At 31.5% G+C, this 19,820-nt stretch overlaps 1 protein-coding gene across 1 annotated transcript in view; it reads left to right on the plus strand.

Moving 5' to 3' along the window:
• The window catches only part of LOC110455603 (protein shisa-5-like), a 43,067-nt gene extending 27,443 nt beyond the window's left edge, over positions 1-15,624 (plus strand). The window contains exons 2-4 of the mRNA XM_021505808.1: positions 513-696; positions 14,637-14,770; positions 15,142-15,624. Coding sequence (XP_021361483.1) covers positions 513-696; positions 14,637-14,770; positions 15,142-15,242 — 419 coding nt within the window. The 3' untranslated portion in view covers positions 15,243-15,624. The remainder of the gene's footprint in view (positions 1-512; positions 697-14,636; positions 14,771-15,141) is intronic.
• Positions 15,625-19,820: the final 4,196 nt, after the last annotated feature.

A 19,820-nucleotide genomic window follows, 5' to 3' on the forward strand; every position in this document is an offset into this window, starting at 1 on the left:
TACAAACTGACACATGTAGTCACAACTTTGTATGATTTCTAACACACAAACCTACACATGTAGTCACAGCTTTGTTAGATACCTAACACACAAATCTACACATGTGGTCACAGCTTTGATAGATATCTAACACACAAACCTGCACCTGTAGTCACACATTTGTTAGATATCTAACACACAAACTGACACATGAAGTCACACCTTTGTTAGATTTCTAATACACAAACTGACACATGTAGTCACACCTTTGTTATATATCTAACATACAAACTGACACATTAGGTCACATCTTCGATATATATCTAACATACAAACTGACACATTAGGTCACATCTTTGTTAGATATCTTACACATAAACTGACAACTGTTCTGTGTAATATTCCATAGTGGTCAATACATGTCTTTTTAGAGTTTTACGGTATTTTATGTCGGTCGACTTTGAACTCGGATAAAAGTTGGGTGTTGTCCATTTCCATGTTTTAACTTGTTTATACTTGCTATAATTTTACAGTTGATAGTGTTGAAGGAGGCGAGTGCTGTAAAGCCCATTATGGACGTTTCTCAAATGATGAAATGTGGTGTGGGGATTACTGCTGTAGTGCTGGCGTTGGATACTACTGTTGTGACAACATACTATTCCAGGTGGACAGCTTGGAACGGGATGACCTATGTAGCGATTACTTCTCAGAAAATGTGTGAGTTTAATTTTCTTACTTTTCGTTTTTTTTTTTTTTTTGCTTTTTGATCAATTGTAATTGTTTTTAAGATTAAACTTAGAATGTTAAAAGCGAGGTGCAAATTAATGCTTGTGGTCGAAAAAGAAAAAAAAACCTTTCGATTCCTCTCATTTTATTTCGTCTATGTGCAATTGTTCCTGGACGGCAATGCGCAATGTTTATATTGTTACTTGGATACGAAAGTGTTTTGTTATTTGGATACGAATGTTAAAGGACTATGACATTTTCGTTACATGATATTGTTATGTCCATTAAACAGTATATCTATTTTATTGGCTGCTGGTTATATAATTATTGTTAAATGGACATTTTCAGAAATTATTTCAAAAAAGTTTTAATAGTACGACGCCATCTTTTGGAAATAATATTCGAAAACATATATTTTTTAAAACTAATGCTAGTTTTGAAAATAAATATAACCAGAACCACATTTGACTCTAAAATGTTTGATTTTCTGCTTATATTGATCGCTGATCCCCAATATGTGTACATATATCTGGATATCTGTCTGAATACAGTTACATCTGTTCAAGACCTTTGTAACCCTAATCATATTTCGCGTTCTGTTTATAGAACCAAGTCCCAGCAATAAAAGAAAAAACAAGTAGAGGATAAACATTAATGAAGAATTAACAAGCATTTTTATAATTTAAGTTATGGTATAAAATGCATCAATATTTACCAGAAAAATGTCCCGTATTTGGTTCAATGACGTTAGTGTTCTAAAACTGCGGTTTCCATTCTAGCTGTGTGTATCCTAAAATCTCTTAATTTCAATGTAATGTTATTAAATTATGTTTTGAAGATTGTGTTCAGGTAATAAAGATAAAATAAATATGTTAGTCATCAATGCTTATCATGGAGACCTGCGCGCCCATCTACGAAGATATGGGTAGTCTGGTTTCTGAAAGCCGCTTTATACCCGTGTTTAAAAAAAGGAAAACTGAAAGCAGTGTACGGCTATCAAGAACCAGTTCGGTAGACCACTTTGAGAAACCGAAACTAAGTAGTTTATTGGAAATAGATACGCGAGGCCTACCAGGATATTTCACGATTTAAAAAAAAATCATTTGAGATATATGAAATGAGTGTTACATAGTAAAACACAAAAGGAATCTCTTGCGACATAGAGTACAAAATCATGACAAGTTTCATAATACTCAAATAACTTACATTCCCACCTGTTTCAACAGTAGATTAGACCAATTTGGATTGGCTATGGTGCAGTATATTTTGGCATAATATATCTATAACGACTTTGTATGGGTACAATCCCCGTGCTTCTCTTGCGTTTATCTTTTAATTGGAACGAATGTTTTTGTTTTTCACATAACCGTGAATAACCATGTATAACCGTGTATAACCATGTACAACCGTGTATAACCGTGTATAACCATGTTAAACCGTGTATAACGGTGTATAGCCGTGTATAACCGTGTATAACCATGTATAACCATGTATAACCGTGTATAACCATGTATAGCCGTGTATAATCGTGTATAACCATGTAAAACCGTGTATAACCGTGTATAACCGTGAATAACCATGTATAACCGTGTATAACCGTGTATAATCGTGTATAACCGTGTTTAACCGTGTATAACCGTGAATAACCATGTATAACCGTGTATAACCGTGTATAACCGTGAATAACCATGTATAACCATGAATAACCGTGTATAACCGTGTATAACCGTGAATAACTGTGTATAGTCGTGTATAACCATGTAAAACCGTGTATAACCGTTTATAACCGTGTATAACCGTGTATAGCCGTGTGTAACCGTGTATAACCGTGTATAACCATGTATAACCGTGTAAAACCATGTATAACCGTATATAATCGTGTATAACCGTGTATAGTCGTGTATAACCATGTAAAACCGTGTATAACCGTTTATAACCGTGTATAACCGTGTATAGCCGTGTGTAACCGTGTATAACCGTGTATAACCATGTATAACCGTGTAAAACCATGTATAACCGTATATAATCGTGTATAACCGTGTATAGTCGTGTATAACCATGTAAAACCGTGTATAACCGTTTATAACCGTGTATAACCGTGTATAGCCGTGTGTAACCGTGTATAACCGTGTATAACCATGTATAACCGTGTAAAACCATGTATAACCGTATATAATCGTGTATAACCGTGTATAGTCGTGTATAACCATGTAAAACCGTGTATAACCGTTTATAACCGTGTATAACCGTGTATAGCCGTGTGTAACCGTGTATAACCGTGTATAACCATGTATAACCGTGTAAAACCATGTATAACCGTATATAATCGTGTATAACCGTGTATAGTCGTGTATAACCATGTAAAACCGTGTATAACCGTTTATAACCGTGTATAACCGTGTATAGCCGTGTGTAACCGTGTATAACCGTGTATAACCATGTATAACCGTGTAAAACCATGTATAACCGTGTATAACCATGTATAACCATGTCAAACCGTGTATAACCGTGTATAACCATGTATAACCGTGTATAACCGTGTATAGCCGTGTGTAACCGTGTATAACCGTGTATAACCATGTTAGTTTGATTTTAAATGTTCGTTAAAATCATTTTATCATGCTGACTTTGAAAATACAAAATATTGTCATTATGATTGCAATCCTTTATATGTTGAAGGTGTGTGATATTATCCTTGTGGTAACGTCACAATAAAATTAGTAAAAACAAGTTTTTAAACGTGTTTTCATGACCCTGTTTATTAACGGGTTTTATTAAACTTAAAACAGGAAAGTGATGACGCGAGGCCTACCAGGATATTTCACGATTTAAAAAAAAATCATTTGAGATATATGAAATGAGTGTTATATAATAAAAAACAAAAGGAATCTCTTGCGACCTAAAGTACAAAATCATGACAAGTTTCATAATACTCAAATAACTTACATTCCCACCTGTTTCAACAGTAGATTAGACCAATTTGGATTGGCTATGGTGCAGTATATTTTGGCATAATATATCTATAACGACTTTGTATGGGTACAATCCCCGTGCTTCTCTTGCGTTTATCTTTTAATTGGAACGAATGTTTTTGTTTTTCACATAACCGTGAATAACCATGTATAACCGTGTATAACCATGTACAACCGTGTATAACCGTGTATAACCGTGTATAACCGTGTATAACCGTGTATAACCGTGTATAACCATGTGTAACCGTGTATAACCGTGTATAACCATGTGTAACCGTGTATAACCATGTATAACCGTGTATAACCATGTATAACCGTGTATAACCATGTATAACCGTGTATAACCATGTATAACCGTGTATAACCATGTATAACCGTGTATAACCATGTATAACCGTGTATAACCATGTATAACCGTGTATAACCATGTATAACCGTGTATAACCATGTATAACCGTGTATAACCGTGTATAACCGTGTATAACCGTGTATAACCATGTATAACCGTGTATAACCGTGTATCACCGTGTATAACCGTGTATAACCATGTATAACCGTGTATAACCGTGTATAACCGTGTATAACCATGAATAACCGTGTATAGCCGTGTATAACCATGCAAGTTTGATTGTAAATGATCGTTAAAATCATTTTATCATGCTGACTTTGAAAATACAAAATATTGACATTATGATTGTAATCCTTTATATGTTGAAGGTGTGTGATATTATCCTTGTGGTAACGTCACAATAAAATTAGTAAAAACAAGTGTTTAAACGTGTTTTCATGACCCTGTTTATTAACGGGTTTTATTAAACGTATAACAGGGAAGTGATGACGCGAGGCCTACCAGGATATTTCACGATTTAAAAAAAAAATCATTTGAGATATATGAAATGAGTGTTACATTGTAAAACACCAAAGGAATCTCTTGCGACCTAAAGTAATGCATTATAATGAAAAAAAAAAATGAAAAAAAAATCAAATGATAATGATGTTGTTCCATGATATAAGATACTGTTTACTTTATATACAGTGATATAATTACATTGTATGAAGGAAAGTGATGTCAACATATTGTATTGTTATGCTAAAGAAATATTAAAATATCTAAAATTGAAAATGATTTTTTTTGCAATCTTTCATTAAAAAAAATCTTTAATTAAATATATTCTTATTTCCAAACTGTATTTAAGGTACCTCAACGAAATGAATGTAAGAGATTTATTTTAATGAAACCTTTAAAATATACGTTTGATATACATTGTATATAAACGAAATCTGGCTAAAACGTGAAATGAACACATAACTGATAGCATCTACTTCGACAGTTGTTCGATATGATTATTGCATTCAATATAGTAGTATAATAACGAATTATTTCTAAAAACATTGACCAGTGAAAGGAGTAAGGCGACTCAGGGGACGAAGCTGTCTCTTCATCATTTCATTTCATTTTGTCAATTCTGACGTCTAATTATTACACCAACGACCGCCTACACTCTTCTATATTCATATTGATTTCAACTTCGAACACCTCTTTAAGAATAACTCATCTCTAGTTTTAAAATTCTTACTGTCTACTTGTACTTATACCGTGGATGATACGAGTTTTAACGGGCTTTGCTATTTTGGACGATTCGTCCACTTCCCGGGTTTCATCTGTAGTGAAAATACTTGCACTAATTTGCGAAAAACTCGCAGTTATTTTCTTATGTTTTAATTATATATCTCGTAATGTATAGTAAGTCTTGACTATCTCGAAAAAGGAGTGGACTGCTCCGAAAAGTTACTTGATTTTGACTTCACTGTCGACATCATTAAGTGTTATAGTATATATATTGTAATTCCTGTAGTTTGGTACATATTTTAATTCATATGTTATGAAATTCCATATAAACGATACAATAAGTAACTAAAACAGAGATATCATTAAATGAGAAACAGATTGCTTACCTGAATCTTTCACATTAGAAAGTCGTATACCAGTGTGTTTCACACTTAAGTGACCTATAATAGACACGTAGCGTATACCAGTGTGTTTCACACTTAAGTGACCTATAATAGACACGTAGCGTATACCAGTGTGTTTATCACTTAAGTGACCTATAATAGACATGTAGCGTATACCAGTGTGTTTAACACTTAAATGACCTATAATAGACACGTAGCGTATACCAGTGTGTTTCACACTTAAGTGAACTATAATAGACACCTAGCGTTTACCAGTGTGTTTCACACTTAAGTGACCTATAATAGACACGTAGCGTATACCAGTGTGTTTCACACTTAAGTGACCTATAATAGACACGTAGCGCATACCAATGTGTTTAACACTTAAGTGAACTATTATAGACATGTAGCGTATACCAGTGTTTTTAACACTTAAGTAACCTATTATAGACACGTAGCGTATACCAGTGTGTTTCACACTTAAGTGACCTATAATAGACAAGTAGCGTAAACCAGTGTGTTTAATACTTCAGTGACCTATAATAGACAATTAGCGTAAACCAGTGTGTTTAATACTTAAGTGACCTATAATAGACACGTAGCGCATACCAATGTGTTTAACACTTAAGTGACCTATAGTAGACACGTAGCGTATACCAGTGTGTTTAACACTTAAGTGACCTATAATAGACAAGTAGCGTAAACCAGTGTGTTTAATACTTCAGTGACCTATAATAGACACCTACCGTATACCAGTATGTTTCACACTTCAGTGACCTATAATAGACACCTACCGTATACCAGTGTGTTTCACACTTCAGTGATCTATTATAGACACGTAGCGTATACCAGTGTGTTTAACACTTAAGTGACATATAATAGACACCTAGCGTAAACCAGTGTGTTTAACATTTAAGTGGCCTATTATAGACATGTAGCGTATACCAGTGTGTTTCACACTTAAGTGACAATAATAGACACGTTTCCTGTTCTTATTATAATTAAAAGAGGGATTCTTAATTTAACATCTTCATATATGTTTTACAGGCCTGGGTGAGACAGCTATAAAGGTTAAATCAGGCTATAGGACCTAAATTAAATCGTACCGTAATGAGTTTTGTATATAGAACCTAGCCCTCCTCTTCCAGTCGTATGTCTGGGTTACCAGGAGCTACAAATATCTGTATCGATCGATACCTTTGTGTCGTTGCATCGTGTCCCTATCCCGCAGTGCTGGGCATTATCTTATCATTTTCTGAACAAAAGATATGCACACATTTTAAAAACACATGACATGTAAGGCGAGATCATAACGAATATGTATCAAAGTATTGTGTTCTCCTGAAAATATACATTTACAGTTTTTAGGTTAACAGTCTGAACACCATGCAAAAGTCAAATATATATATACATGTATGATACCGATAACCCAGTATAAAACATTATACTGTAACCAATACACTGTGACAGTCAATTTTGACGCGTTAACCGCAAATGCTAAATCATATTTATATATAACAAATATAGCCTGATCAGACATAGCCCAGTAATGGTATATCAGTAGTAGCATTGCTTCAATGTGTTTCAGATAGTGAAATTGTTACATTCTGTTAAATATGTAATTCAGTTATTACATTGCCTTACAAATATGACATAGTTACGATGTATTACATAAACTAGTATTGATATTAAAGATAGTGCTCGTGTTACATTTCATTAAATCTATTTTCGTGACTTGGTATAGGGTGATTCAGTAACAGAACACAAACTTACATATTAGATTGCATACATTACATGCTATTATAGATTATGATATTGTTACATTGTATAACAGATAGTGACATTGTAACAATATAGTACAGATAATGACATCGTTACATTATATTACAGATAATGTCATTGTGACATTGTATAACATATAGTGACATCGTTCCATTATATGACAGATTATGTCATGGTTACAATATATTACAGATACTGACATTGATACATTATATTACAGATAGTGACATTGATACATTGTATTACAGATAGTGACATTGATACATTGTATTACAGTAATGATAGTTTGACATTATATAACAGATAATGGCATTTCTACATTGTATTACAGATAATGACATTTCTACATTGTATTACAGATTGTTACATTGATACATTCTATTACAGATAATGACATTTCTACATTCTATTACAAATAATGACATTGCTACATTATATTACAGATAATGACATTGTTACATTATATTACAGATAATGACATTTCTGCATTGTATTACAGATTTTTACATTGTTACATTTTATTACAGATAATGACATTGCAACAATGAAGTACAGATATTGACATCGTGCCATTATATTACAGATAATGTCATTGTTATATGAAATTACAGATATTGACATCGTTACATTATATTAAAGATACTGACATTGTTACATAATATTACAGATAATGTCATTGCGATACGATATTACAGATATTGACATCGTTATATTATATTACAAATACTGACATTGTTACATTATATTACAGATAATGACAGTGTTTCATTATTTTACAGATAATGACATCGTTACATTATAATACAGATACTGTCATTGTTATATGATATAACAGATATTGACATTGTTACATTATATTACATATATTGACATTGTTACATTATATTACAGATAATGACATCGTTACATTATATTACATATATTGACATTGTTACATTATCTTACATATAATGACATTGTTACATTATATTACAGATAATGACATCGTTACATTATATTACAGATACTGACATTGTTACATTATATTACAGATAGTGTCATTGTTACATTGTATTACAGATGTCATTGTTACATTGTATTACAGATAATGACATCGTTACATTATAATACAGATATTGACATTGTTATATCATATTACACATACTGACATTGTTGCATTATATAACAGATAATGACATTGTTACATTATATATCATATAATGTCATTGTTATATCATATTACAGATAATGACATTGTTCCATTTTGTTACAGATAATGTCATCGTTACATCATATAACAGATAATGTGATTGTTTTTTGGTACTACAGATATTGACATCGTTACTTTCTATTACAGATAATGACATTGTTCCATTATATTACAGATACAGTCATTGTCACATCATATTAGATATAATGACATTGTTACATTATATTACAGATATTGACATCGTTACACAATATAACAGATAATGTCATTGTTTTATTATATAACATATATTGACATCGTTACATTTTATTACAGATATTGACATCGTTATATTATATTACAGATACTGACATCGTTACATTATATTACAGATACTGACATTGTTACATTATATTACAGATAATGACAGTGTTACGTTATGTTACAGATAATGACATCGTTACATTATAATACAGATAATGACAGTGTTACATTATTTTACAGATAAAGACAGTGTTACATTATATAACAGATATTGACATAGTTACATAATATTACAGATAATGACATTGTAACATTATATTACATTTAATGACAGTGTTACGTTATATTACAGATAATGACAGCGTTACATTATATTACAGATAATGACATCGAACATTATATTGCAGATAATGACATCGTTACATTATATTACAGATATTGACATCGTTACATTATATTACAGATAATGACATCGAACATTATATTACAGATAATGACATCGTTACATTATATTACAGATATTGACATTGTTACATTATATTGCAGATAATGTCAATGTTATGTGATATTACAATTACTGACATTGTTACATCATATTACAGATAATGACATTGTTACATTATATTACAGACAATGTCATTTCTATATGATATTACATATATTGACATCGTTACATTATATTACAGATAATGACATCGTTCAGTATATTACAGATATTGTCATTGTCACATTGTATTACAGATACTGACATCGTTCAGTATATTACAAATTACAAATAATGATATTGTTACATTATATTACAGATAATGACATTGTTACATTGTATTACAGATAGTGACATCGTTACATTATATTACAGATACTGACATTGTTACATTATATTACAGATAGTGTTATTGTTACATTGTATTACAGATAATGTCATTGTTACATTGTATTACAGATAATAGCATCGTTACATTATAATACAGATAATGTCATTGTTATATCATATTACACATACTGACATTGTTACATTATTTAACAGATAATGACATTGTTACATTATGTATCATATAATGTCATTGTTATATCATATTACAGATAATGTGAATGTTATATGATACTACAGATATTGACATCGTTTCATTATATTACAGATATTGACATTGTTACATTATAATACAGATATTGACATTGTTATATCATATTACACATACTGACATTGTTACATTATATAACATATAATGACACTGTTACATTATATATCATATAATGTCATTGTTATATCATATTACAGATAATGTGAATGTTATATGATACTACAGATATTGACATCGTTACTTTCTATTACAGATAATGACATTGCTACATTATATAAGATATAATGACATTGTTGCATTATGTTACAAATATTGACATCGTTACACAATATAACAGATAATGTCATTGTTATATTATATAACATATATTGACATCGTTACATTTTATTACAGATATTGATATCGTTACATTATATTACAGATACTGACATTGTTACATTATATTACAGATAATGACAGTGTTACATTATGTTGCAGATAATGACATCTTTACATTATATTACAGATAATGACAGTGTTACCTTATATTACAGATTATGACAGTGTTACATTTTATAACAGATATTGACATAGTTACATAATATTACAGATAATGACCTTGTAACATTATATTACAGATAATGACAGTGTTACATCATATTACAGATAATGACAGTGTTACATTATATTACAGATAATGACATCGTTACATTATATTACAGATATTGACATCGTTACATTATATTACAGATAATGACATTGTAATATTATATTACAGATACTGACATTCATTCATTATATTACAGATAATGTCATGGTTATGTGATATTACAATAACTGACATTTTTACATCATATTACAGATAATGACATTGTTACATTATATTAGATATATTGACATCGTTACAATATATTACAGACAATGTCATTTCTATATAATATTACATATATTGACATCGTTACATTATATTACAGATAATGACATCGTTCACTATATTACAGATAATGTCATTGTCACATTGTATTACAGATACTGACATCGTTCAGTATATTACAGATAATGAAATTGCTACATTGTATTACAGATAATGACATCGTTACATTATATTACAGATAATGTCATTGCTATATAATATTACAGATATTGACATCGTTACATTTTATTACAGATAATGACATTGTTACATTATATTACAGATAATGACATTGTTACATTATATTACAGATAATTACATTGTTACATTATATTACAGATAATTACATTGTTACATTATATTAGAGATAATTACATTGTTACATTATAATACAGATAATGGCATCGTTACATTATATTACAGATACTGACATTGTTACATTATATTACAGATAATGACAGTGTTACATTATATAACAGATATTGACATAGTTACATAATATTACAGATAATGACATTGTAACATTATATTACAGATAATGACAGTGCTACATTATATTACAGATAATGACAGTGCTACATTACATTACAGATAATGACATCGTTACATTATATTACAGATATTTACATTGTTACATTATATTACAGATAATTACATTGTTACATTATATTAGAGATAATTACATTGTTACATTATAATACAGATAATGGCATCGTTACATTATATTACAGATACTGACATTGTTACATTATATTACAGATAATGACAGTGTTACATTATATAACAGATATTGACATAGTTACATAATATTACAGATAATGACATTGTAACATTATATTACAGATAATGACAGTGCTACATTATATTACAGATAATGACAGTGCTACATTACATTACAGATAATGACATCGTTACATTATATTACAGATATTGACATTGTTACATTATATTACAGATAATTACATTGTTACATTATATTAGAGATATTGACATCATTACAATATACTACAGACAATGTCATTTCTATATAATATTACATATATCGACATCGTTACATTATATTACAAATAATGACATCGTTCAGTATATTACAGGTAATGTCATTGTCACATTATATTACAGATACTGACATCGTTCAGTATATTACAAATAATGATATTGTTACATTGTATTACAGATAATGACATTGTTACATTGTATTACAGATAATGACATCGTTACATTATAATAAAGATAATGACATTGTTATAGTATATTACAGATAATGACATTGTAACATGATATTACAGATAATGTCATTGTTATGTGATATTACAATTACTGACATTTTTACATCATATTACAGATAATGACATTGTTAAATTATATTACAGATATTGGCATTGTTACATTATATTAGATATATTAACATCGTTACAATATATTACAGACAATGTCATTTTTATATAATATTACATATATTGACATCGTTACAATATACTACAGACAATGTCATTTTTATATAATATTACATATAATGACATCGTTACATTACAATAAAGATAATGACATTGTTACATTGTATTACAGATACTGACATTCATTCATTATATTACAGATAATTTCATTGCTATATAATATTACAGATATTCACATCGTTACATTTTATTACAGATAATGACAGTGCTACATTATATTACAGATAATAACAGTGCTACATTACATTACAGATAATGACATCGTTACATTATATTACAGATATTGGCATCGTTACATTATATTACAGATAATGACATTGTTACATTATATTACAGATAATTACATTGTTACATTATATTAGAGATATTGACATCGTTACAATATACTACAGACAATGTCATTTTTATATAATATTACATATATTGACATCGTTACATTATATTACAGATACTGACATTGTAACATTATATTACAGATAATGTCATTGTTATGTGATATTACAATTACTGACATTGTTACATCATATTACAGATAATGACATTGTTACATTATATTAGATATATTGACATCGTTACAATATATTACAGACAATGTCATTTCTATATAATATTACATATATTGACATCGTTACATTATATTACAGATAATGACATCGTTCAGTATATTACAGATAATGTCATTGTCACATTGTATTACAGATACTGACATCGTTCAGTATATTACAAATAATGATATTGTTACATTGTATTACAGATAATGACATTGTTACATTATATTACAGATAATGTCATTGCTATATAATATTACATATATTGACATCGTTACATTATATTACAGATAATGACATCGTTACATTATATTACAGATAATGACATCGTTACATTATATTACAGATAATGACATCGTTACATTATATTACAGATAATGACATTGTTACATTGTATTACAGATAATGACATCGTTACATTATATTACAGATAATGTCATTGCTATATAATATTACAGATATTGACATCGTTACATTATATTACAGATAATGTCATTTCTATATAATATTACATATATTGACATCGTTACATTATATTACAGATAATGACATCGTTCAGTATATTACAGATAATGTCATTGTCACATTGTATTACAGATACTGACATCGTTCAGTATATTACAAATAATGATATTGTTACATTGTATTACAGATAATGACATTGTTACATTATATTACAGATAATGTCATTGCTATATAATATTACATATATTGACATCGTTACATTATATTACAGATAGTGCCATTGATACATTGTGTTATCGAAAGTGACATTGATACTTTTTATAACAGGTAGTGACATTGCTATATGATATTACAGATATTGGCATCGTTACATTATATTACAGATAATGTCATTGCTATATAATATTACATATATTGACATCGTTACATTATATAACAGATAATGACATTGTTACATTGTATTACAGATAATGACATTGTTACATTATATTACAGATAGTGCCATTGATACATTGTGTTATCGAAAGTGACATTGATACTTTTTATAACAGGTAGTGACATTGATACTTTTTATAACAGGTAGTGACATTGCTATATGATATTACAGATATTGACATCGTTACATTATATTACAGATAATGATATTGTTACGTTGTATTACAGATAATGTCATTGTTTCATTATATTACAGATAGTGACATTGATACAATATATTACAGATAGTGACATTGATACAATATATTACAGATAGTGCCATTGATACATTGTGTTATCGAAAGTGACATTGATACTTTTTATAACAGGTAGTGACATTGATACATTGTATTACAGATAATTACATTGCTAGTTTTTTACAGCTTCTGCTTCGGTCACATTGTGTTACAGTCATTGCTTTTAATACAATGTTTGCCATTAATTGCTTAGGTCATACGTTACATATAATGTTAATGTTTCATATAGTTGCAAATACTGATATTGATATACAGTATTATGGAGTGCTACTGTTACACTCTCTACATGTTAATGTTGCACTGTATTACAGAACGCTAGTGTTACATTGCATTACATACATTGTTTTTTTGTATTTACATCATGCAACAGAAATATTAATTGCTGTATGTCTCACACACAAATATTGGTACAACGTTGTAAGTATTATGTCAACGTTGTATCAAAGATGGTTTTATTATTACGATGCATAAAGTACAATGCAATAGCTTGAATTTATTTCCATTGTTTCCAGTGACATTACTACATTACATTACTGTACGTTTTTTATTACGTTGTATGTAATATGAATGTTACCTTCCATTGCCATATGACATGACACTGTGACCTTGTTTTTAAGTTGGGCTCCCATCCTGATCGCTTTAGGCAGCTTGGGAGCCGTCATCGGTTGTTGTTTCTGCTGTTACCGTTGCTGCTGTCGGTCTAACACCAGGATTGGCGGAGCGGTGGTCATGGCTCCAGCCGGAGGTCCGAGTAAGTCCCTTCGATATAATTTCCCTTTCTACATTACAGCACGTTACTTAAGCTCTATATCGTTGCTGTTGTCATATGATAAGTACTAAATATCTTTTATTGCAAACAATTTTTTATTTGAAAAGTTTAATATTTTTAGTAGGAACCATACTTACCATTTTCTCTATATTCTACACATTTGACGGAACACTTCAGACATGTATGTCTCATTCATTTGACCTTATAAGTACCACTGATGAAGGCTAGATGGAGGATATGGCCAGATTGAACAGGAAAATTTGAACTTGATTAGCTTTCTACATCTACAAACATTTTTAAAGATTACCCATGCACTTCATATGTTGAATGAAGTTCATTATTATGATTTACAGGTGTGACGGTTGTAAACACAACAAACACAATGACCCAGCAACCGCCACCGATGATGACGAGCCACGCAGGATACAACCAGGGACAGCAACAGAATTACTAGTCTATAATACCACATTTGTGTGTTTGTATATGTGGATTAAATAACAAACATAAAACAAATTGAAAAACACAATCCAAAACTGTTGCTTACGATAATTCCACTGTGCTTACTATTAGAGCTATTTTCGTTTCAGTTCTAGAATTTTCCGTTTTGTCATTCGTTTTTACAAGTGTCTTCCACATACTGTGGGATTAACCTTTATATGTATTAATGCCTATTTTGTTTATCGTACGCGCTTTTACTTCTCAAACGTTCTGTAAGGTAAATGTAGATTAGCAATAAGGAATGTGTATCTCAGCTACCGGGTACTAGTAAAATTATTATACAATAAGGGATGTGTATCATAGCTAATGTGTACTAGTTACAATATAATACAATAAGGGGTGTAGATCTCAGCTACCGGGTATCGCAGCTACCGGGTACTGGTAAAATTATTATACAAGAAGGGGTGTATATCTCAGATACCGGGTACTAGTAAAATTTTTATACAATAAGGGATGTATATCACAGCTACTGGGTACTAGTAAAAGTATTATACAATAAGGGGGGTGTATCTCAGCTACTGGGTTCTAGTAAAATTATTATACAAGAAGGGGTGTATATCTCAGATACCGGGTACTAGTAAAATTATCATACAATAAGGGGTGCGTATCTCAGCTACTGGGTACTAGTAAAAGTATTATACAATAAGGGATGTGTATCATAGCTAATGAGTACTAGGTACAATATGATACAATAAGGTGTTTATCACAGCAACTCGTTACAAGTAAAATTATTATACAATAAGGGGTGTGTATCTCAGCTACTGGGTACTAGTAAAATTATTATACAATAAGGGATGTGTATCTCAGCTACCGGGTACTAGTAAAATTATTATACAATAAGGGATGTGTATCATAGCTAATGTGTACTAGTTACAATATAATACAATAAGGTGTTTATCACAGCAACTCGTTACAAGTAAAATTATTATATAATAAGGGGTGTATATCTCAGCTACTGGGTACTAGTTAAATTATTATACAATAAGGGGTGTATATCACAACTCCTGGGTATAAGTTAAATATTATTTTTGTATTACTGTGTTTCAGTAAAACTACGGTCGAATTAAGCTGGAAATCTCTTATTTTGTGTTTTCAAGATAAAATAATTGAAAACGATCTATAACGATGCTCTTTCTGTTTAGAAAGGGATGTATTTGACATATAATTCGAATTATATGATATTTAGGCACGATAATACTTTATGAAGTTTAGAATGAATTCATTCGATATATAATCCTTGATCTAAAAACGGAAGGATTTAACTGTAAATGAAAATGATTTTTTATATTTTTTGTAACAAATGTTATGTATTTTACTTGGCACTATGATACTTTTTTTGCTTTTGAAACTTTGTTGACAAATCCACTTGGATTTTATCTGCTTCCTCATCGTAACAAATATCTACCTTTCAAGGATTTTGAAGAAGTCTTATTTTCTAAACTTTTATATTATTTCATTTAATTTGATGGTGTGTTCCAACACCATATTGTCATATTTTTCAGGTAAAGGTATTCCGTCCAAATATATTTTAAACACCAAATTGCATGTATTTAGGTAAGACATACGAATAAATATTAAAATATGATCGTCTTTGTAGTCTGTCCTCTTGAAAAATGTTACGATTAGCTCTTGTCGGTCCTAAGGTACAGTATCGTAATCATGTCTTGTCTGTCCTATGGTACAATATCGTAATCATGTCTTGTCTGTCCTATGGTACAATATCGTTATCATGTCTTGTCTGTCCTATGGTACAATGTGGTGATCATGTCTTGTCTGTCCTATGTTACAATGTGGTGATCATGTCTTGTCTGTCCTATGGTTCAATTTCGTAATCATGTCTTGTCAGTCCAATGGTACAATGTGGTGATCATGTCTTGTCTGTCCGATGGTACAACATGGTGATCATGTCTTGTCTGTCCTATGGAACAATGTGGTGATCATGTCTTGTTAGTCCTATGGTACAAAGTGGTGATCATGTCTTGTTAGTCCTATGGTACAATGTGGTGATCATGTCTTGTTAGTCCTATGGTACAAAGTGGTGATCATGTCTTGTTAGTCCTATGGTACAATGTGGTGATCATGTCTTGTTAGTCCTATGGTACAAAGTGGTGATCATGTCTTGTTAGTCCTATGGTACAATGTGGTGATCATGTCTTGTTAGTCCTATGGTACAAAGTGGTGATCATGTCTTGTTAGTCCTATGGTACAATGTGGTGATCATGTCTTGTTAGTCCTATGGTACAAAGTGGTGATCATGTCTTGTTAGTCCTATGGTACAATGTGGTGATCATGTCTTGTTAGTCCTATGGTACAATATCGTAATCATGTCTTGTCTGTCCTATGATACAATATCGTAATCATGTCTTGTCTGTCCTATGGTACAATGTGGTGATCATGTCTTGTCTATCCTATGGTATAATATCGTATTCATGTCTTGTCTATCCTATGGTACAATGTGGTGATCATTTCTTGTTAGTCCTATGGTACAATGTGGTGATCATGTCTTGTCAGTCCTATGGTACAATGAGGTGACCATGTCTTGTCTGTCCTATGGTACAATGTGGTGATCATGTCTTGTTTGTCCTATGATACAATGTGGTGATCATGTCTTGTCTGTCCTATGATACAATGTGGTGATCATGTCTTGTTAGTCCTATGGTACAATGTGGTGATCATGTCTTGTTAGTCCTATGGTACAATGTGGTGATCATGTCTTGTTAGTCCTATGGTACAATGTGGTGATCATGTCTTGTTAGTCCTATGGTACAATGTGGTGATCATGTCTTGTTAGTCCTATGGTACAATGTGGTGATCATGTCTTGTTAGTCCTATGGTACAATGTGGTGATCATGTCTTGTTAGTCCTATGGTACAATGTGGTGATCATGTCTTGTTAGTCCTATGGTACAATGTGGTGATCATGTCTTGTTAGTCCTATGGTACAATGTGGTGATCATGTCTTGTTAGTCCTATGGTACAATGTGGTGATCATGTCTTGTTAGTCCTATGGTACAATGTGGTGATCATGTCTTGTCTGTCCTATGGTACAATGTGGTGATCATGTCTTGTTAGTCCTATGGTACAATGTGGTGATCATGTCTTGTTAGTCCTATGGTACAATGTGGTGATCATGTCTTGTTAGTCCTATGGTACAATGTGGTGATCATGTCTTGTTAGTCCTATGGTACAATGTGGTGATCATGTCTTGTTAGTCCTATGGTACAATGTGGTGATCATGTCTTGTTAGTCCTATGGTACAATGTGGTGATCATGTCTTGTTAGTCCTATGGTACAATGTGGTGATCATGTCTTGTTAGTCCTATGGTACAATGTGGTGATCATGTCTTGTTAGTCCTATGGTACAATGTGGTGATCATGTCTTGTTAGTCCTATGGTACAATGTGGTGATCATGTCTTGTTAGTCCTATGGTACAATGTGGTGATCATGTCTTGTTAGTCCTATGGTACAATGTGGTGATCATGTCTTGTTAGTCCTATGGTACAATGTGGTGATCATGTCTTGTCAGTCCTATGGTACAATGTGGTGATCATGTCTTGTTAGTCCTATGGTACAATATCGTAATCATGTCTTGTCTATCCTATGGTACAATGTGGTGATCATTTCTTGTTAGTCTATGGTACAATGTGGTGATCATGTCTTGTCTGTCCTATGATACAATGTGGTGATCATGTCTTGTCTGTCCTATGGTACAATGTGGTGATCATGTCTTGTCTATCCTATGGTACAATATCGTAATCATGTCTTGTCTGTCCTATGGTACAATATCGTAATCATGTCTTGTCTGTCCTATGGTACAATGTCGTTATCATGTCTTGTCTGTCCTATGGTACAATGTGGTGATCATGTCTTGTCTGTCCTATGGTACAATGTGGTGATCATGTCTTGTCTGTCCTATGGTACAATGTGGTGATCATGTCTTGTCTGTCCTATGGTACAATGTGGTGATCATGTCTTGTCTGTCCTATGGTACAATGTGGTGATCATGTCTTGTCTGTCCTATGGTACAATGTGGTGATCATGTCTTGTCTGTCCTATGGTACAATGTGGTGATCATGTCTTGTCTGTCCTATGGTACAATGTGGTGATCATGTCTTGTCTGTCCTATGGTACAATGTGGTGATCATGTCTTGTCTGTCCTATGGTACAATGTGGTGATCATGTCTTGTCTGTCCTATGGTACAATGTGGTGATCATGTCTTGTCTGTCCTATGGTACAATGTGGTGATCATGTCTTGTCTGTCCTATGGTACAATGTGGTGATCATGTCTTGTCTGTCCTATGGTACAATGTCGTAATCATGTCTTGTCTGTCCTATGGTACAATGTGGTGATCATGTCTTGTCTGTCCTATGGTACAATGTGGTGATCATGTCTTGTCTGTCCTATGGTACAATGTGGTGATCATGTCTTGTCTGTCCTATGGTACAATGTGGTGATCATGTCTTGTCTGTCCTATGGTACAATGTGGTGATCATGTCTTGTCTGTCCTATGGTACAATGTGGTGATCATGTCT

This window comes from Mizuhopecten yessoensis, unplaced genomic scaffold (assembly GCF_002113885.1).
Source record: "Mizuhopecten yessoensis strain PY_sf001 unplaced genomic scaffold, ASM211388v2 scaffold8323, whole genome shotgun sequence".
Lineage (NCBI taxonomy): Eukaryota > Metazoa > Mollusca > Bivalvia > Pectinida > Pectinidae > Mizuhopecten > Mizuhopecten yessoensis.